This window comes from Callorhinus ursinus, unplaced genomic scaffold, assembly GCF_003265705.2.
Source record: "Callorhinus ursinus isolate GAN/ISIS: 27379988/994484 unplaced genomic scaffold, GSC_fseal_2.0 scaffold1, whole genome shotgun sequence".
NCBI classification, from domain to species: domain Eukaryota; kingdom Metazoa; phylum Chordata; class Mammalia; order Carnivora; family Otariidae; genus Callorhinus; species Callorhinus ursinus.
In genome coordinates, this window is record NW_027397063.1 from 14,535,173 (window position 1) to 14,556,834 (window position 21,662).

The 21,662-nt window shown below is 33.0% G+C and overlaps 1 protein-coding gene and 1 pseudogene across 1 annotated transcript in view; both read right to left on the reverse strand.

Moving 5' to 3' along the window:
- Window positions 1–434: 434 nt before the first annotated feature.
- Window positions 435–1,170, reverse strand: LOC112833964 (26S proteasome regulatory subunit 4 pseudogene; annotated as a pseudogene).
- Window positions 1,171–14,347: 13,177 nt separating this feature from the next.
- The window catches only part of NCAM2 (neural cell adhesion molecule 2), a 519,291-nt gene continuing 511,976 nt past the window's right edge, over window positions 14,348–21,662 (reverse strand). Inside the window, exon 18 of the mRNA XM_025872652.2 lies at window positions 14,348–20,921. Within this exon, the coding sequence (XP_025728437.1) occupies window positions 20,813–20,921 (109 nt within the window). The 3' untranslated portion in view covers window positions 14,348–20,812. The remainder of the gene's footprint in view (window positions 20,922–21,662) is intronic.

The following is a 21,662-nucleotide window of genomic DNA, read 5'->3' on the forward strand; positions in this document are numbered from 1 at the left end:
TAGATATAATTAAATTTTGGAAAACTAAAGGTAAAGGAACCTAAATGGAAATGAGGTTTCCACACTTCATGCAAACTGGGAAAATGTTATTAGTAGATTGCTATAAATCAAATACGTATTTTGTAACATCCAGAGCAGCCACTAGGAAACTATACAAAGAGATACATCCAAAACCACTGTAAAGAAAGTGAAAAGTTAAGCTTACTTTTAAAGCAGCCTGATCAAATGTTTTTTTTTTCCTAATTTTGACATTCCTCCTTTTTTTTTTTTTTTTTTGAGAAGGAGCATGCTTTATTGGGGAGAAAGTACTCTAGTGAGCAGCAGATGAAGGCAGTCTGGTGGGTATTATACATATCACCTCAAAAAGATACACAGTAGGTTCTGCTAAGAAAGAGCAACTGGAATATGGGTTCCCCTGGGCAGCTTCCCCAACCTCATCCCTCAGCTGGGGGATGGGGGGGGGTGGTTAGGACACTCCCAAACATTTCCTTGAAGGAAACTGTGGTCTGCTGAGATAGAGCCCCACAGGGGTGCCTCCTTGTGTTTTTGTTGTTGTTGTTTATATAATGAACACTTTCTTTAGATTTTATTAAGTCTTCATTTCTTAATTTCATTCTACATTCTCTCAAGGCCACCAGACTAGCTTCTGTACAGATTGCCTTGATGTGGGCACCAGAGAGGTCATCTTTACCTTGATCAAGTCGTTCAGGGTTACATCCTCGGCCAGCATCATCCTGCTTGTGTGGATCTGAAAAATGTGCTTCCTAGTCTTTTCATCAGGCCAAAGAAACTTGATCTTCCTATCAATACAGCCTGATTTAGTAAGTGCTAGATCCTAAGTTTCTATTTGGTTTGTGGCCATGATAACTTTTACATCAACCTTTGAATTGAATCCATCCAACTGGCTCAACAGTTCCAACATTGTTCTTTGAATTTCTCTCTCACGACCAGAATTTGAGTCATATGTTTTGTTCCAATGGAATCAATTTCATCAATAGACAATGATGCATGGTTCATGTTCTTCAGCAACTCGAAACAATTCCCCAATGAGATTGAGGCCATCATCTAGGTACTTCTGAATATATTCAGAGCCAACTACTCTCAAGAAAGTGGCTGAGGTTTGGTTGGTACAGCTTTGGCTAATAAGGTTTTACCTATGCCAGGTGACATGTCCCCATTTTTACAGTTGTTGTTTCCACACTTTTTTTTTTTAATTTTCTTTATTAACATATAGTGTATTATTTGTTTCAGGGGTACAAGCCTGTGATTCATCAGTCTTACACAATTCACAGCATTCACCATAGTACCTACCTTCCCCAGTGTCTATCACCCAGCCACCCCATGCCTCCCACCCCCCCTCCATTCCAACAACCCTCAGTTTGTTTCTTGAGATTAAGAGTCTCTTATGTTTGTCTCCCACTCCAGTTTTGTCTTGTTTCATTTTCCCCTCCCTTCCCCTATGATCCTTTGTCTTGTTTCTCAAATTTCTCATATCAGTGAGATCATATGATACTTGTCTTTCTCTGATTGACTTATTTCGCTTAGCATAATACCCTCTACTTCCATCTACATCTTTGCAAATGGCAAGATTTCATTTTTGATGGCTGCATAATAGTCCATTGTATATATACACAACATCTTTATCCATTCATCTGTTGATGGACATCTAGGCTCTTTCCATGGCTTGGCTATTGTGGACATTGCTACTATAAACATTGGGGTGCATGTGCCCCTTTGGATCACTACATTTGTATCTTTTGGGTAAATACCCAGTAGTGCAATTGCTGAATCATATTGCAGCTCTACTTTCAACTTTTTGAGGAACTTCCATACTGTTTTCCAGAGTGGCTGCACCAGCTTGCATTCCCACCAAGAGTGTAGGAGGGTTCCCCTTTCTGTGCATCCTTGCCAACATCTGTCGTTTCCTGACTTGTTAATTTTAGCCATTCTGACTGGTGTGAGGTGGTATCTCATTGAGGTTTTGATTTGGTTTTTCCTGATGCCGAGTGATGTTGAGCACTTTTTCATGTGTCTGTTGGCCATTTGGATGTCTTCTTTGGAAAAATGTCTGTTCATGTCTTCTGCCCATTTCTTAATTGGATTAGTTGTTCTCTGGGTGTTGAGTTTGATAAGTTCTTTATAGATTTTGAGTACTAGCCCTTTATTTGATATGTCATTTGCAAATATCTTCTCCCATTCTGCTGGTTGACTTTTGGTTTTGTTGACTGTTTCCTTTGGTATGCAAGCTTTTTATCTTGATGAAGTCCCAATAGTTCATTTTTGCCCTTGCTTCCCTTGCCTTCGGCGATGTTTCTAGGAAGAAGTTGCTGCAGCTGAGGTCGAAGAGGTTGCTGCATGTGTTCTTCTCAAGGATTTTGATGGATTCCTGTCTCACACTAAGGTCTTTCAACCATTTTGAGTCTATTTTTGTCTGTGGTGTAAGGAAATGGTCCAGTTTCATTCTTCTGCATGTGGCTGTCCAATTTTCCCAACACCATTTGTTGAAGAGACTGTCTTTTTTCCATTGGATAATCTTTCCTGATTTGTCGAAGATTAGTTGACCAGAGTTGAGGGTCCATTTCTGGGCTCTCTATTCTGTTCCATTGATTGTTGTGTCTGTTTTTGTGCCAGTACCATACTGTAATAGAGCTTGAAGTCCAGAATTGTGATGCTACCGTCTTGGGTATTCAGGGTCTTTTCTGGTTCCATACAAATTTTAGGATTATTTGTTCCATTTCTTTGAAAACAGTTGATGGTATTTTGATAAGGATTGCATTAAATGTGTAGATTGCTCTAGGTAGCATAGACATTTTCACAATATTTGTTCTTCCAATCCATGAGCATGGAATATTTTTCCATTTTTTTGTGTCTTCCTCAATTTCTTTCATGAGTATTCTATAGTTTTCTGAGTATAGATCCTTTACGTCTTTGGTTAGATTTATTCTGAGGTATCTTATGGTTTTGGGTGTAATTCCACACGTTTTGAGGTCAATTTTTTAAAACCCAAGTTCCCATTAAGGACCCAAAGAATTTATTGCTGAAACATACTTTTTCAGGGGTGATGCATTTGGGGCTCTGTTTCTGTTCCTAATAGTTTTCAGTCAGTTGTCTCCCAATCTTGCTGTTTATCAGCATTACTTAAAGAGCTTTTAACTGGATGAGGCCATACCCCATACTACTTAAGTCAGAATTTCTGGGGGTGAGAGTCAAATGAAACTCAGGCGGTACTACTATAAAATTTTCTGGGTGATTCTAACATGTAGGCAATTTGAGAACCAGTGATCTGAGTGCTTACTTACAATCTTCAGTAACTTTTTGTTAAAAATTATATGTGTTGCTTTCACATAAGGACACTCAGAACTGGAGGAAGATATGAACACAAACATATAAGAAAAAAGGACTGAAATGATCAAGAGGGAAGTTATCATTTATTTTATGCACATTTATAAATTTGGAGATTTAACCTGTGTTGTAATCATTTCCCAAACAACTCTTCCCTCTCAGCCTTGAATCACATTATGAGTCAAAATAATCTGTAGTATTAAAGTAAACCTTAAAACTAAAATTACTTAGAAAACCATAGTGAATCAGAATCAGATGTATAGCACTAGACAGTAACTACTTGCATTTTTTCAGTTACTGCTTTGTGTTGTCATTTTTATTTAAATAATAATTAAACATTTGATAAGAATTTGTTAAATTCTGCTTTTGATAATATTTTTCTTGGGTGGGGTTCTTTTCTTCTTTTTTTTGGATTCAAAATCCTATTTTTTTCACTTTTACTGAGGTAAAAATTATATGCAGAGCAAGGAATGCATACTGTAAAGTTAAGTGTAAAAATCAGTTAGTACTGACAAGTATAATATTATGCAATATTAATAGACATTGAATGTAGTATTAATAAAACAAATAAAACATTTACATCATCTTAGGAAGCTTCCTTATGCCTCCTTTCAGTCAGTCCAATAAGCAACCTCTGTTTTTATTTCTATCACCATATATTAGTTTTGCCTGTTCTTGGACTTCATATAAATTAAATCATACACCACATACTTGTTTGTGTCTCTTTTTGCTCAGCATAATGATTATGAGATTCATCCCTTTTGCTATGTATCTCAGCAGTTCATTCTTCTGTATTGCTGTGTACAGTATTCCATTATTTGAATGTAACATAATTACTTTATCCATTTCATGTTGATTGACATTTGAGCTATTTTTAGCTTTTGGCAGTTATCAATAAAGCTGCTATGAAGACTTCTACAAGTCCTTTTGGGTTCATGTTTTGATTTCTCTTAGATGCATTTTCTCCCGGGAGTCCAATCTCTGAGACATATTCTAAATGTTTACCTTCAGAAATGAGTTTTTTAGGAGTTGACTTTAGAAGTTGTATGTGTAAACTCTAAGCAACAATGTATGAAAGTTCTAGTAGCTCTACATCCTCACCAGCATTCGATGTGGTCAGTCTTTTCTGTTCTAACCATTCTAGGAGATTTGAAGTGGTAAGTTTCATTACTTTTGCAGATTTTTTTTCAATATGATGACCTAAAATTCTCTATATTTGGGATAGATAATTTAATTTTAAGGTTTATATTTACTTTTTTAAAATTTTGCTACAGATGCAATTTATCTCTTGAGCTAAAGTCTCTTCTATAATATAACCAAAAAGCTTTGTTTATTGGGCACCTGGGTGGCTCAGTTGGTTAAGCGACTGCCTTCGGCTCAGGTCATGATCCTGGAGTCCCGGGATCGAGTCCTGCATCGGGCTCCCTGTTCAGCGGGGAGTCTGCTTCTCCCTCTGACCCCCCCATGTGCTCTCTCTTTCTCTCTCATTCTCGCTCTCTCAAATAAATAAATAAATAAAATCTTTAAAAAAGGTTTATTTATTTATTTAAAGATAGAGAACATAAATTTATTTATTTATTCATTTATTTTATTTCAGGTATAATTAACATACAGTGTTATGTTCAAACTAGTTTATTTTAAATTATTTAGATCCTATAATTTTAAATGATTTGCAATATTATGGAAATAAATACATTCCTTTTTAATAAAGTAATTTAAATGTCAGGAAGAAATAATGAGAGCTAACAGAGAAATTTGGAATATAGAACATGAGTGGACATGATTTAAGGTTAGAACTTAAGTAGGTAGACAAAGTAAATGAAGATTATGTAATTCTAGATCAGTATTTGAAAAGCCAGTATTCTGAGAATAATTTGCAGATTTTCCATGAGCATTTAGTATTCAATTCAACACTAGCACCTTTGGCATTAAGACAAAATTAAGACAAAATGAAATGTTACTTCTTTGTTAGGCTAATATTTAAATTGTTTCCATTTCTTTTTGTAATATATGCTTTTGATTTTTGTTGTTCTTTTTTGTCTTTGTTTTATTTTTATTATGTATATTTTTAATTAATGTACAGTTTTATATTAGTGTCAGGAGTGCAATATAGTGATTCAACAATTCTATACATTACTAGGTGCTCATCATGAGAAGTGTACTCTTAATCTTTACCTATTTCACTAATTCCCCCACCCACCCACCATCTGGTATCTACAAACTTGTTCTCTATATTTAAGAGTCTGGGTTTTATTTCTCTCTCTCTCTCTCTCTCTCTCTTTTTTTAAAGATTTTATTTAATTATTTGTCAGAGAGAGAGAGCAAGCTCAAGCAAGGGGAATGACAGGCAGAGGGAGAAGCAGGCTCCCTGCTGAGCATGGAGCCTGATGCTGGACTCCATCTCAGGATCCTTGGATCGTGACCTGAGCCAAAAGCCGACGCTTAACTGACCTAGACACCCAGGCGTCCCTGTTTATCTCTTTTTTTCTTTAATTGTTTGTTTTGTTTCTTAAATTCCACATATGAGTGAAATTGTATGATATTTGTTTTTCTCTGACTCACTTATTTCACTTAGCATTATATTCTCTAGATCCGCCTAAGCTGTTGCAAATGGAAACATTTCATTCTTTTTTTATAGCTGAGCAATGTCCCATTATGTATATATACACCACTCTTCTTTATCCATTCATCTGTCAATGGACCTTTGGGTTATTTCCATATTTTGGCTATTATAATAAGGCTGCAATAAACATAGAGTTGCATATATCTTTTTGAATTAGTGTTTTCATCTTCTTTGGGTAAATACACAGTAGTGGAATTACTGGATCATCTGGTACTTCTATTTTTAATTTTTTGAAGGACTCTATAGAGTTTTCCACAATGGTTACACAGTTTTCATTCCCATCAAGAGTGCACAAGGGTTCTTTTTTCTCTACATCTTTGCCAACACTTATTTTTTCTTGTGCTTTTGATTTTAGCCATTCTGATGGGTGTGAGGTATCTCATTGTGGTTTTGATTTTCATTTCTCATTTCATGTTGAGCTTCTTTTCATGTGTGTGTTGTTCATCTGTATGTCTTCTTTGGAGAAATGTCTGTTCATGTCTTCTGTCCATTTTTTAACTGGATTATTTGTGTTTTTCTGGTGTTGAGTTATTAAGTTCTTTACATATTTTGGATTCTAACACATAATTGGATATATCATTTATAAATATCTTCTCTCATTCAGTAGGTTGTCTTTTCTGTTGCTGTGAAGAAGCTTTTTATTTTGGTGTCATCCCAAAAACCTGTTTTTGTTCTTGTTTTTGTTTTTGTTTTCCTTGCCTTAGGAGACATATATAGAAAAATGTTAATATGGCAACTGTCAAAGAAATTACTACTTGTGCTCTCTTCTATAATTTTTATGGTTTGAAGTCTCACATTTAGGTCTTTAATCCATTTTGGGTATATTTTTGTGTGTGTATGGTGTAAGGAAGTGGTCCAGTTTCATTCTTTTGCATATAACTGTACATTTTTCCCAACTCCAATTGTTGAAAGATGTGTTTAACCCATTGAATATTCTTGCTTCCTTTGTTGAATATTAATTGACCATCTCATTGTGGGTTTATTTATGGGCTCTCTATTCTGCTCCATTGAATCTGTGTGTCTAGTTTTGTGCCAGTAATATTCTGTTGTGATTACTATAGCTTTGTTGTATAGCTTAAAAACTGGGATTGTGATACCTCCAGTTTTGTTCTTCTTTTCCGAGACAGCTTTGACTATTTGGGATCTTTCGTGGTACCATAAACATTTTAGGATTATTTGTTCTAGTTTTGCGAAAAATGTTGTTGGTATTTTGATAAGGTTCAATTATATCTGTAGGTTTCTTTGGGTAGTATGGACATTTTAACAATATTTGTTCTCTCAATCAATGAGCATGGAATATCTTTCCATTTGTTTATGTCATCTTCAGTTTCTTTCATCAATGTTTGTAGTTTTCAGAGTACAAGTCTTTTAACTGCTTGATTAAGTTTATTCCAAGGTATTTTACAATATTTGGTGCAGTTGTAAATGAGACTGTTTTGTTAATTTCTCTTTCTGCTGCTGCATTATTAATGTATAGAAATGTAATGGATTTTTGTGTATTGATTCTGTATTCTGCAACTTTATTGAATTTATCAATTTTAGTAGTTTTTTTGGTGGAGTCTTTAGGGTTTTCTATATATAGTATCATGTCATCTGCAGATAGTGATAGTTTTACTTCTTCCTTACCTATTTGGATTTTTTTTTCTTGTCTTATTGCTGTGGCTAGCACCTCCAGTACTATGCTGAATAAGAGTAATGACAGAGGACATATTTGTCTTATTCCTGATCTTAGAGGAAAAACTTTCAGTTTTTCACCATTGAGTATAATGTTAACCATGAAATTTTTAAAGATTTTATTTATTTATTTATTTATTTGCAAAAGAGAGAGAGAGAGAGAGCACAAGTAGGGGGAGCCACAGAGGGAAAGGGAGAAGCAGGCTCCCCGCTGAGCAGGGCTCCAACACAGGGCTGCATCCCAGGACCCTGAAATCATTGCCTGATCCAAAGGCAACTGCTTAGCTGACTGAGCCAGCTAGGAGCCCCAGCCATGAATTTTTTATATATGGGATTTATTATGTTGAAGTATATTCCTTCTAAAGCTACTTTGTTGAGTGTTGTTATCATGAACGGATGTTGTACTTGTCAAATGCTTTTTCTGAATCTATTGAAATTATCATATGGTTTTTATCCTCTCTTGTTGAAGCGATGATGTATCACTTTGATTTGTGAATATTGAACCACACTTACATACCAGAAATAAATTCCACTTGATCATGGTGATTTTTTTTTATTTTAGTGTATTGTTGATTCAGTTTGCTAATATTTTGTTGAGGATTTTTTGCAACTATGCTCATCAGAGACACTAGCCTATGGTTTTCTTTTTTGTAGTGTCTTTATCTGGTTTTGATATCAGAGTAATGTTGGTCTTGTAGAATGAATTTGGAAGCTTTCCATCCTCTTCTATTTTTTGGAATAGTTTGAGAAGAATAGTTGTTAATTCTTCTTTAAATATTTAGCTGAATTCAGTTTTGAAGCCATCTAGCCCTGGACTTTTGTTTGTTGGTAGTTTTTGATTACTGATTCAATTTCATTGCTGGTAGTCAGTCTGTTCAATTTTTTTAATTTTTTCTTGGTTCAGTTTTGGGAGGTTATATGTTTCTAAGAATTTATCCATTTCTTTTCAGTTGTCTAATTTGTTGGCATATAATTTTTCTATGGCGTCAGTTGTTATTTCTCTTTTCTGATTTTGATTTTCAAGTCCTCTCTCTTGATGGAAGATTTTCTTGTTGTCTTGTTTTTTTAGTTTTTATTTTATTTATGCTCTAATATTTATTATTTCTTTCCTTCCACTGGTTTTAGATTTTGTTTGTTCTTTTTCTAGCTCTTTAGATGTAAGCTTAGGTTTTTTATTTGAAATTTTTCTTGTTTCTTGAAGTAGGCCTGTATTACTATAAACTTCCCTCTTAGAACCACTTTTGCTTCATCCCAAAGATTTTAGACTGTTGTGTTATCATTTTCATTTGTCTTCATGTATTTTTTTATTTCCTTTTTGATTTCTTTGTTGACCCATTCATTGTTTAGTAGCATGCTATTTAACCTCCATGCAGTTGTGCTCTTTCCAGATTTTTTCTTGTGGTTGATTTCCAGTTTCATAGACTTGTGATTGGAAAAAGTACAAGGTATGACTTCATCTTTTTTTAATTTGTTGGCACTTGTTTTGTGTCCTGATGTATGGTTTTGTTATACTATTCTTTTTTTTTTTTAAGAGCAATTCTCAGGTCACAGCAAAATGGAAAGTTGATACAGAGATTTCCCATATATTTCCTGTTCCCACACATGCAGAGCCTCCCCTATTATCAATAACAATCACCAGAATGGTACATTTGTTACCAACAATGAATCTACAGTGACACATCATAATCAACCAAAGTCCATAGTTCACCTTAGGGCTCACTTTTGATGTTGTATTCTACAGAATTGGGAAAATATATGACATATGTACATCATTATAGTACCATATGGAGTATTTTCTATGCCTCAAAATTCTCTGTGCTCTGCCTATTCATCTCTCCCTCACTCGCATAGATGGCAACCACTGACCTTTGCATTGTCTCCATGGTTTTGTCTTTTCCCGAATGTCATATAGTTGGAATCATGCACTAGGTAGCCTTCTTAGATTAGCTACTTTCACTGAGTAATTTAAGTTTCCTCCATGTATTTTCATGGCTTGATAGCTCATTTAATTTGGTGCTGAATAATATTCCATTGTCTGGAAATGCCACAGTTTATCCATTCACCTATGAAAGGACATCTTGGTTGCTTCCAAGTTTTGGCATTTATGAATAAAGTCACCAAATAAATATAGATGTTTATAGATCTATGTGCAGGTTTTTGTATAAACATGTTTTCAACTCCTTTGAGAAAGTACCTTGAAACGCAGTTGCTGGATAACATGGTAAGAATGTGTTTAGTTTTGTAAGAAAACACTAAAATGTCTTACAAAATGGTTGTACAATTTTGCATTCCCATCAGCAATGTATGAGAATTCCTGTTGCTTCACACCCTTTCCAGTGTTTCTTGTTATCAGTGTCCTGGATTCGTAGTCATTCTAATAGGTGGGTATAATGTTGCATTATTGTTTTGATTTGCATTTCCCTGATATTATATGATGTGGAGCATCTTTTCACATGCTTATTAGCTATGTATATATCTTCTTTGGTGAGGTATATGTTAGTCTTTAGTCCATTTTTTAATGAAGTTGTTTGTTTTCTTATTGTTGAATTTTAAGAGTTTTTTTTATATTTTGGGTAATAGTCTGTTATCAAATGTGTATTTTGCAAATGTGTTCTCCTGGTCTATAGCTTCTCTTCTTTTTTTCCTTATTTATTTACTTGAGAGAGAGAGAGAGAGAGAGAGAGAGAGAGCAAGCACATGAGAGTAGGGGGAGGGGCAGAGGGAGAGAATCTTTGAGCAGACTCCCGACTGAGCAGAGCCCAATGTGGAGCTCAATCCCACAACCTGTGAAATCAAGCCCTGAGCTGAAACCAAGAGTTGGACACTTAACCAACTGAGCCAACCAGGTGCCCCTATGGCTTCTCTTCTTATTCTCTTGACATTGTCTTTCACAAAGCAGAAGTATTTAACTTTAATGAAGTCCAGCTTATAAATTATTTCTTTCATGGATTGTGTCTTTGGTGTCATGTAAACAGTCTTGCCATACCAAAGGTCATCTAAATTTTCTCTTATGTTATCTTCTAGGAGTTTTATAGTTGTGCATTTCACATTTAGGTCTATTACATTTCATTCATTCTTAATGAACTGACAAAGGTAATTTATTTTACTTCGTTTTATTTCACCTTTTAAGCGATGGTGCTCTTTTCACAATCATCACTTTTGAATATAATTTTTAAGCTATGGGGCGCCTGGGTGGCTCAGCTGGTTAAGTGACTGCCTTCAGCTCAGGTCATGATCCTGGAGTCCCAGGATCAAGTCCCGCATCGGGCCCCCTGCTAGGCAGGGAGTCTGCTTCTTCCTCTGACCTTCCCCCCCCTCATGTGCTCTCTCTCTCTCATTCTCTCTCTCTCAAATAAATAAAATATTAAAAAAATAAAAAAAAATTTAAGCTACAACTCCTATTCACTTTAATTAAAACTTAATTTTCTATCATAGGTACATTAAAATATCTCCAAAAAAAAATTCTCCAAACTCCAAAATAAATATCCCACTTCATTTATAAAGAAATTCAGTTTTCTTAATTGTCAGAATAAAATAAGTCTTTTTCAGAAGGGATATCAAAGAAAGTGAACTTAAAGGCTAAATTATGGTAATGTTTTATATTATATTTCATTAATTATGCTTAGTAGTTGGAATTTCCCATCTAGACATTGAAGGACATTTAATGAATAATGTTTTGATATCTTCAGTGAAAATTGCATGTTCTTTTTTGGAGAAGTTACAACTTGACCTCATCAATTGTTACACAGCACAACTTTTGTTGTATTTTCATCAGAGCCATAGAAATGTATGTTTCATTTTGACAACCTTGTTGAGGCATAATTAGTAAACACTAGAATGTACATATGTATTTATACAATATGACTATTTTTGTCAAATGTACATAACTGTGAAAGAATCAAAACAATAAGAAAATAAATAGATGTATCATCCCCCCAAATCTGTCATGTACCACTTTGTAATCTCTTCCTTCTGCTCCACCCCAGTTTCCCCACACCCCAAGAACCACTGATACTTAATTCACTACGGATTAGGTTACATTTTCTAAAATTTGTTTTGTTTTGTTTTGTTTTGTTTCTGTTTTTTTTTAATAAATGGAATCACAAAGCCTATTCTCGTATTTCTGAATTTTTTCACTCAAGAAATAATTTTGAGAATCATGTACATTGTTGCAATAATTCACTTCTTTTTTTTTAAATTCAGATATAATGGATATATAACATTGTGTAGCTTTAAGGTATACTTTACTGGATAATATGTTATCTAGTCACTTAACAACTTTAAAGTATACAATACAGTATTTTTGACTATAACCACAATGCTGTGCATTAGATCTCCAGAACTTATTCATCTCTGACTGCAAATTTGTATCCTTTTACCAACATTTCCCAATTTCCTCACTCAGTCCCTACCCTTGGTAACCATCATTATACTCTCTGCTTCTACAAGATCAGCTTTTTGAGTTTCTACATATAATTGATATCATACAGTATTTCTTTCTCTACCTGACTTATTTCACTTGACATAGTACCCTCAATGTTCATGATGTTGCCCTAAATACAGAATGTTCTACTTTCTTATGCTGTATCATATTCTATTGTGTGTAAACACTTTATATATAGACTATATATCACATCTTCTTTGCCCATTTATCCATTGATGGGTACTTGTTTCCATATTTTGGATCATACAATTCAATAAAAAGCGAACAATGTGATTAAAAATGGGTAGAGGAACTGAATAGACATATCTCCAAAAATATACACAAATGGACAATAGATACACGAAAAGATGCTCAACATCAATAATCATCAGGGAATGCAAATCAAAACTACAAAGAGATAGCACCGGGGCGCCTGGGTGGCTCAGTCGGTTAAGCGGCTGCCTTCGGCTCGGGTCATGATCCCAGGGTCCTGGGATCGAGCCCCATGTCCGGCTCCCTGCTCAGCGGAGAGCCTGCTTCTCCCTCTTCCTCTGCCTGCCACTCCGCCTACTTGTGCTCTCTATCTCTTTGTCAAATAAATAAATAAAATCTTTAAAACAATAAAAAATAAAAAATAAATAAAAATCTTGGGAAGGGGAGAAGTAAATTTTGCATGTGGAAAAGATGTGAAACACTAGGGTACAGAAGGAGGATGTTTCCATACTTATAACATGAGTGTTGCTCAAATATATCATGCTCTTGTTACACCCTGTTATGCTCACACAATTGACTATGTGTTTATTTACCAGTTGAATATTGCAAATGTGATGCAATTAGAGTCTTGGTAAGTACATACACAACAATGCTTCCAGTTGTAGGGTTTCCTCTTAGAACCCAGTAGCCACATTAAGTGAACTCAGCTACACCGTGTGGAGCAAAATTATTGCCAGGCTGAGTCAAGTTAACAGACATGATCATGAGAAATAATATATTGTTGATATATGTTTTATATGTTAATATATTTTTTAAGCCATTACATTTTGGCTTGACTTATTATTCAGCAAAAGATAATTGAAACAGAAGTAGAAGAAATAATGAAATGGAAAGCCATGCTTTCAACTTTTCCAATGCCTCAAATTTAACCTATCAGTAAACAATTTAATGAATTATTAAATAATTGACTTATTTATGGTCAGTCTCTAAAGAATGTGAAGTAGGTGTCTAACACAACTTAATAGAATCAGTGTTAAAATATGGCAGATATAGAAATAATCATGGCTACCACATACTAGTATTTTCTGTGGTAGACACTGCATAAAGAGTTTTATTAACATTATCTCCATAAATCTTTACATGAACTCTTGGAGATGAATATCCACTTTAGAACTAACCACATTTTATAGATGATGAAATCAAGGTTTAAGTTTTTACATAAATTGCTAAAGTTCAGAGCTAGCAATAGTTTTAGAATTGGAATGTGAGCCCTGGTATATTCTAATTCTAATATCTGGGTTCTTATCTGTTTCCTAATATTTCTTTAGTGATCTCAGTTCTATCCCTATTTCAACTTCGTGAGACATTCTCTAATATTTTCTTCTGGTGAGTAATGATATGGGTCTCTTGGTTTTTGAGTTAGTGAAAATTTTGTTTATGTTTTTCAAGGGGTGTTTCCATTAGAATTGTCAGGGGAGCTTCACGTGGTCTGACTGGGTGGCAAACTTCCCCACCCCCCACTGAATGATCTCTAGTGTATGTTCCATCCCCTTTTATAAGGGGGAACATTACAACTTCCTTCTACAACCCTCCACTTTAAAAATGACTCTTCCAAGAAAGTTTGTAATTGCTTGATTTCTTGGTGTGATTGGACTAATTTTGGCAATCATTCTTTCTTCTATATATCTCAATCTTGCCAGGTGAGTTTTAGACATTGACCATGCTTGTGAAATGGCAGATAAAGGAAGATAAAGGGATCTGCAGGGGCATGTGGAAATTCAAAGTGAAAGAAGAGATGTTGATGTGAACTGAATCACCAAGTTAAACTTTTTTTTCCCCCAAATACTAAGATATCTTAATACTAGAAACGTCTGTCTTTATAGCCTGCTGGATTAATAAAATAACAGAATAATATTAAATTTTGATTAAATTTAATATAATTCTAGTACAATAGTACAGTTCCCTCCCCCCTGCATCCCCTTCTCCCAAAAAATATTCTGTCTGTGGAAGATGAGTTAAGTTACCCAGGAAAATGAAAATATCCAAATGTATGCATTTTATTTTGGAAAACAAAGTTATGCCAAGGATAAGAACATATATAAGACAATTCACATAAAACAGAAAACATTATTTATGATTTGAAAACATTCTAATTTAGGTGTTGAAATTCATTCAGAAAAATTAATTAAATTTAAAAGGAATTTAAAGTTCTACCCCATGTATGACATGAATCTTAGGAGACATACATTCATTACCTATATTACAAATAAAGGGGATTATAGTAGGTGATGACTTAGGCTAGAAGGAAGTAGAAGAAATTTTCTAAAATATTTTTTATCCATTTTTATCATATATCAGAGACTTCGTTTTAGCCTCTTTCTCATGGTATATTTTGTATTTTATTATAACCATTCTTTTAATTAAATACAGGATACTGACAGAACAAGCACAATATATAAATGCCTTTTTTCATTCTTCACCACCTATTTAATGTTATTTTTTTCTACATACATATGTACTTTGTGGTATTTGTAAGGCTTATGTTGAAAATTGCTCCTTTGTGAAAATTTGGTATTTGCTTTTTTTTTTCATTTTAAGAATAAGTTGAACTTTACACTGGTTAAAAAAAGGAAAACACCTTATAAAAGTATGTGAGGAATGATAAGCTTCCCTTATTTTATAACTCATGAAGTCCTGCAAGAAGATAATCTATATAATAATGAGAAATAAAATTTCAACATGAACCAGAAGTTCTTAACTTCTAGATAGTCACCCAAAATGTATCTCCAATCCACTGGATCTCAAATTTCTGTGTGAATTAGGATTGCTAGAAAGGCTTGTTAAAACACAAACTCCTTTACCCTCTCCCAGATTCTTCTGATTTAAGAGGTCTCTGGTGAGGTCCAGAAACTTACATTTATTTCTAACAAATTCCCAGGTGCTAATGCTGCTGGTTTGGAGACCACATTTTGAGAAGCACTGCTCTTACCTACTATTTATTAGCAAAAGATTGTGACTCAGGGTAAGGCAAAATGGCAGAAAGCATTCTTTTTATATATATATATATAGAGAGAGAGAGAGATCGGTTTGGAAATTCTTTAAAAATGAAAATATCTGAAAAAAATGAAAATATATGTCAAGTCATAAGCTCACTCACTGCAGAGATAGTATTCAAAATAAACATAAATGCAACACTTTATTAAAGTAAAAGTATCTTTACTATTAATATACAAATGGTGAAGAGTGACAATTTTGATATACTGTAAGCCATACTTTCAATGTCTCTCATAAATACAAAACTTCAACATTTGCAGTATAATTTTTACAGTTTAGACATATATATACAGCATTTCATAGGGACATACCATATTGAAACAATAAGAAAACTTTGTGGTAGCTAACTTAAGACTATAGAATTTGAATGGATATATACGTTAAAGAAAATAAAAGTATGTTTTAATGCATACTGAACACAGCTTAGAATTCATACACCAAATGAAAAAAAAAAGTCTTTTTTAACTTTATTTGTAAGAAGTTCACATACTCTTAACAGAGTTTAGAGGCAAAAATGCTAAACCATGAATATTCTTTTAAGAATTGGAACAAATATATTCGCTCTTAACAGTACCATTTATTGTATACAATGCATATTGTTCTTGAAAAAAATACCATCTGCAAAATTGAATATTAGGTTCTATGTTATCTTTCTCCTCTGTATTTCACTCAGCTTTCTCTTTGCATCAATATAATTGGCCTTAATTTTTATCTAAGCAGTGTTTCCTAATCCCTGGTCCAGCACTTTTCACACTAACATCTTTCCTATCCACCCCAAATGTAAGAGTTCAGTTTGCCTTTCTTGATTCTTTCAGTTCTTTTTTCCTCTATTTTTGTATGCCTGGCTGTGATTTGAAATGCTCCAAGTAATTGCATTGCTTATTTTTTCCCAAAGAAGGCTAAAACCAGATGCAACTTTTAGTGTGTTATGTGTTTTTATTTTAGAAAAAAATGTAGCAATATTAAATTTATATAACTAATTTTTATATTAATAATTACGAACATGCTGTGGCCAAAATCCTAAAAATTATATAAAAAATTAAAGTGGTGATGCCAGCCTTAGGTATTTAAGTGATTGATAAAAATCCATAGTGAATAATGAGATATATTTTAAGAATATTAAATGTGTTATCAAATAAATATTAAACATTATATATAATATAAAACTTTATGAGGGGAAATAATCTATTAGCATTCTCATATAATATTGTTAAACAGATGCATCTACGTGGGTAAATGCAATTTTCTAAAAAGGGGAGGAAGGACGTGGAAGGAAATTGTATTTGTTCATCAAGTACTACATCTAGCCTATTTTATGTTTCCCATTTATGCATATAATTGTTTCATCTCAGAACATGATTAAACCCATAAGTAGGATACTTTCTTGAAAGATTTTCATTTTACGATTGAAGTACTTCATTTCTGTGACCTTCTATAGTTTAATTTTAGCATACCCTAATACTTCCATATGCAATTTCAGTGTGAGAGACAATATAATAATGCTTCAAAGGATTAATACAAAGATTCAAATCTTTCCTCTCTAAAGATAAATAATGTAAACAATTCATTTAAAAAAATAGTTTCACCCACTCCTAAAGTTTGTTGAGTAAGCACTCTGGATATGATTGTGAGAAAGAACTCCATGAGCAACTGAAATTTAGCATGTACATCATTCTTCATGAAAAAGGAAATTGCAACTTTAATAGGTAATTCTAATATGCTATTCCAATATTTCTTAAATTAAGAAATGGAGATCATTCTTTCTGTCACTTCAGTTGTACATATTTTTATCAGAGGTTATCTTACCATCAACGATAAAGGATGATGTATGATGCCCAAACAAATGTACAACAGGATAATGTAGACCCAAGTGACACTAAAATAATTTACCCTATCTTAAAATGTCATCTGTTGTCATTGTCTCATAAGTGGTAGAACTCAATTTTAACAATATCTAGAATGTATTTATTATCTAGAACAGTACAGACAAAATGAAATATATTTTATGTGTGTATCAAAAGAATTGCTTTGTCATAAGTGAAAATAAGTTACACAGTATAATTTGTTATATTTAGATTTTGTATTCAAGGTAAGGTAATTTGAATTGAGCTTATTCACTAAATGTAAATAAAACAGTACCATTTAAGTGTCACAGATACGAATGAACTATATCAATAAAGATTGCAGTTGTTTTTTTTTTTAATAAAGCAGGATGTCATGCTAATCCAAAGGCACAAATACATCTTAATTATTTGAAATAAGAAGCATAAAATAAAGGTAAGATTATAAAGTTACAGTTCATTGTTGGCACTCAAATAATTTGATTAATAAAATCCTTCTATTTATATAAATGTTTAAATCAAAGACTAAGATTCATGTAAAGTTTGCCGGATCAAATAGTCTTTGAAAAATGCTTTTATAAGTATTAATATTAAAAATAAGGGAAAACTAGAGAAACATTACATTAATGTTAGACATTAGCATCAATAGAATGGCAATAAATCTATCCACAAAAATAATAAATAAATTTTTAGAAGTCACAATTCTAAATTCTTTTGCCGATCATTGTAAAATGTGTTGACACATTAATTTGTGCCAGTTTTAAAAACAAAATATTTATCAAAATGCTGATATTACTGTTCTTTCTTATATGTTGTTGAATATAGATTGTCATTGCCTAATTGCACATAACCTATCAAGAAATACAAATATTTTCAGTGATATTTTTCTTCTTTGTTTGAATTAGCATAGGGTTCTTATTATTTAACCCTACTTATTATATTCAGTCAACTCTTTTGACATTTTATACTAACATTTAAGAGTACTCTCAGACAGTAAAAATAACATTTATACAGTTAAATGGCATGTTTAATCTAGAATAAGAATGAAAAATAAGAACAGATTATTTCAGTTCTACTCATATTTTACAATTTACTACAAGAATCTCTTATTTGGAGAATTTTACAAATAGAGTAAGTTGGAGCATTCCATTGAAATGTTATCATTTTTTTTTAATCACAGTATTGCCTTGCTCCTGAATGGCATAGATTTCAAAGACAAGAGATAAGGACCACCCAGACAACTGAAACAGTGCACTTGAAACAGTCTGTCTACAATTAGTTTCAAATTATCTGCTAACCTCAGATCATTATTCCACATTAGTGGCAAGAAATTTAACAGCATATATATGTATATGTATATATATATGTATATATATATATATAAAAGAAATATTTAAGTAAATTGCTTTACATGGAAAGTCCAAAGAAACGAGAGAGACAGAACTTTCAAATTGAAGAAACACAAAAATATTTGTTCTTTATAATGATTTCTCCTCTCTTGAAGTACAGCACAAATATATTAATAGTAAACATGCTAAACTGGTTTCTCAGTTTTCCTAATTCTTCCACCATTATTAGTTTAAAACCAGCCTTATCCAGGAAAAATTAGCATTCATGGCTATTGCTTCATGGACATTTTACTATGCTTGTTTACTTTGCACAAACAAATTCAAGTACTTTGACTAGTTATAGCACATTGGTACAAAAGGGGGAAAAACAGTCCAATAAAGCAAAGAGATGATCACAGAAACATGACTTAAATAGCAACAGTCAAACCCATCAAAAGACCAGTTGGATAATTTCTACTCAAATTCCTAGGTAGGCACAGGAAATCTTTTTCTTCAGAATATGCCAGAAAAAAAATATCAAGGGGAGATTCCTGCACTATAATCCTGTGAATTATGGCAACGACACTGGAGATTTAGTGCATGAACATGCAGATGGACACATTCTGTCCTGCTAATAACTAAAGGTTTGTAAAATTATTTGGTTGTCTCTCCTTGCCTGACAGTTTCAAGCACTTTGTAAATGACAGTGTTCATGAGTAGCATTAAAATTGCATTTAATATATCACCAAATTATCTCTATAGAGAGACATGGGGAAAAGGTTGACCTGCACAGTTAAAACTCTCCTCCAATGTTCTATTGGTATGCATTCCCCAACCAGTCAATATTTGAGCTATAATACCACCTGAAACACTAAAGATTATGAATGTAATGGGGCCTAAAGAAACCTTTGGCGCTCTAGGGTAACAAATAATCTAAAACCTGCTCCCAACTGGTATGTATATTTATAATCATAAATACATTTATTTTAACTTACATATGAGTGAAAATCATGTTTTATTCTTTTACCTCTGGGAGCTTGCATAGCTTGGAAGTTAATAAGTATTTTATTCTGGTATAGGCCCTAACAAGTAATATTAGAAAGTTTGTGTTGAATAGCCAAGGAATTTCTTCAACCAAAGTTGTTTATCAAAATCTTAAAATGACTTCTAGCTACAACACACAAAAGAAAAACAGATAGTGGCAATTCAGTTGTTTATCACTGACACTTTTATGGCATGTTTACATGTTATTTTCTTCTTTATTTAACCACTAAGGATTTTAATTTCCATTAGCCAATTACATTTAATGATGGACCTATAACACTGGGAAAATGAATTTTTAAACAAAGATCATCTAAACCAATGGTCAAAAAAATGTATCTGAGGATATGGTTTGAAGTATTTCAACACTAAGGACTTATTTTTTTGATAAAATTATTTAAAAAGTAAAATATAATCACATATTTATAAATATATTAAGACAACATTGATATTGTTACCATTTCAATTTACTTTATTTGAAGCTGAGGGCAGAAATCAATATTATTTTCACTTGCAATACATTTATTTTTTTGTGTAATCCATTGTGAGTGATTATGGCATATATAAAGAGAGAGATTTACGGAATCTTTCTAATCTAATTTTACACACAACTAATATTCGTTCAAATGGGTAACAATTTTGATCTGGCATTTCAGTCTATCAAAACTTAACATTCAAATAGCACTGTAACTATAACTTAGAATTTTCCAAAGTTTCTCTCAATTTTTAATATCTGCTAAAGATAACTGGCTCCTTCAAGCCCAAGTTCCCTGAAATTCTCCTGATAATTATTAACTGTTTTCATCTTAAACTGAAATCCACGTTAATAATCTGTTTGCCCAAGATAGGATGAAAAACATGCAGGGCTTTCTTATACATTTAGCTCACAAAGCTTTTTTTTTCTTTTTGTTTTTTCTTAAACCCCTATTTGTGGGAGAGGTTGTCAATGAAATATATAGTCCTTAAGAAACAGAGCACTTTAGCTGTATAATAAATTGCAGTATTTCAATCACAGAATCAAATTGATACCCAAGAGTTGATGCCAGTCAGATCTCTATATTGAAATTCATAACAAAATGAACAACAACAATAACAACAACAACCAAAGTTAATGGACCATGGGCAGGAATATTTGAGCATATGTATATGTGTACAAGCTATTCCAAGCTAGAAGTTTCCCAAGAAATTAAGGTCAGTGGAATAGTTTTGGTCATAGGGTCACTGCAATCCAAATGCTGTTTGTAGCATTGTTCAAGCCTCTGTGATCTTGGTGTTATGCTTTGCTGTCTTCTTTTGATTGTATGATGTCGTTAGAAACCTTAATTTCTATAGTTTCTGGATTTAAGACTTCTTTTCCATTTTCTTCTTTTAAAGGCAATTTTCTGGAAGGAAATATAAAATAATGACCTTCATTTTCTACTGCAGTTTAAGTGGTACTCCTTAATACTAAGTTACTGCCTTATAGAAGTCAGTATCTACAATTATTAGAATGAAAAAAATCAGATTTGTTAGTCATATCAAAATGATAGAAAAATAATTAGATGATATTGTCCGTTGTAAAAATGTGATGTACTGCAAAATGATGAATGAAACAATGTATTTGTAGATTTTGATGCACAAAATCGTTCACTATAGGGTGGCTTAGATTTGATAACCAGTTATTGATACATAAAATAGAATTGTTTAGAATCTAAACAAGCCAGTATTTTTTTTTAACTCATGAGACAGAAAGAGAGAGAGAGAGAGGCAGAGCAAGAAACAGGGTCCCCATGGAGCAGGGAGCCCAATGTGGGACTCTATCTTAGGACCCCAGGATCATGAACTGAGCCAAAGGCAGATGCTTAACTGACCGAGCCACCCAGGCCCCCACAAGCCACTATTTTTATATGTCAACTAGATGAGTTACTAGTACCTAAGTTTTTTCAAATAAAAATCATTAATAGTTGCTGCCATATTTTGTTACATACTTCAAAAGCTGGGTGAATTAGCTATGTTCTTTGGAACTTAATGAAAGTAAATATATTTCAGGACTTTCTCACTTTTCTACATTTATTGTATATGTTTTCTTTAATTGGTCTCTTTTCACTATTATTTTTTTGTTATTTTTGTATCATTTATACGCA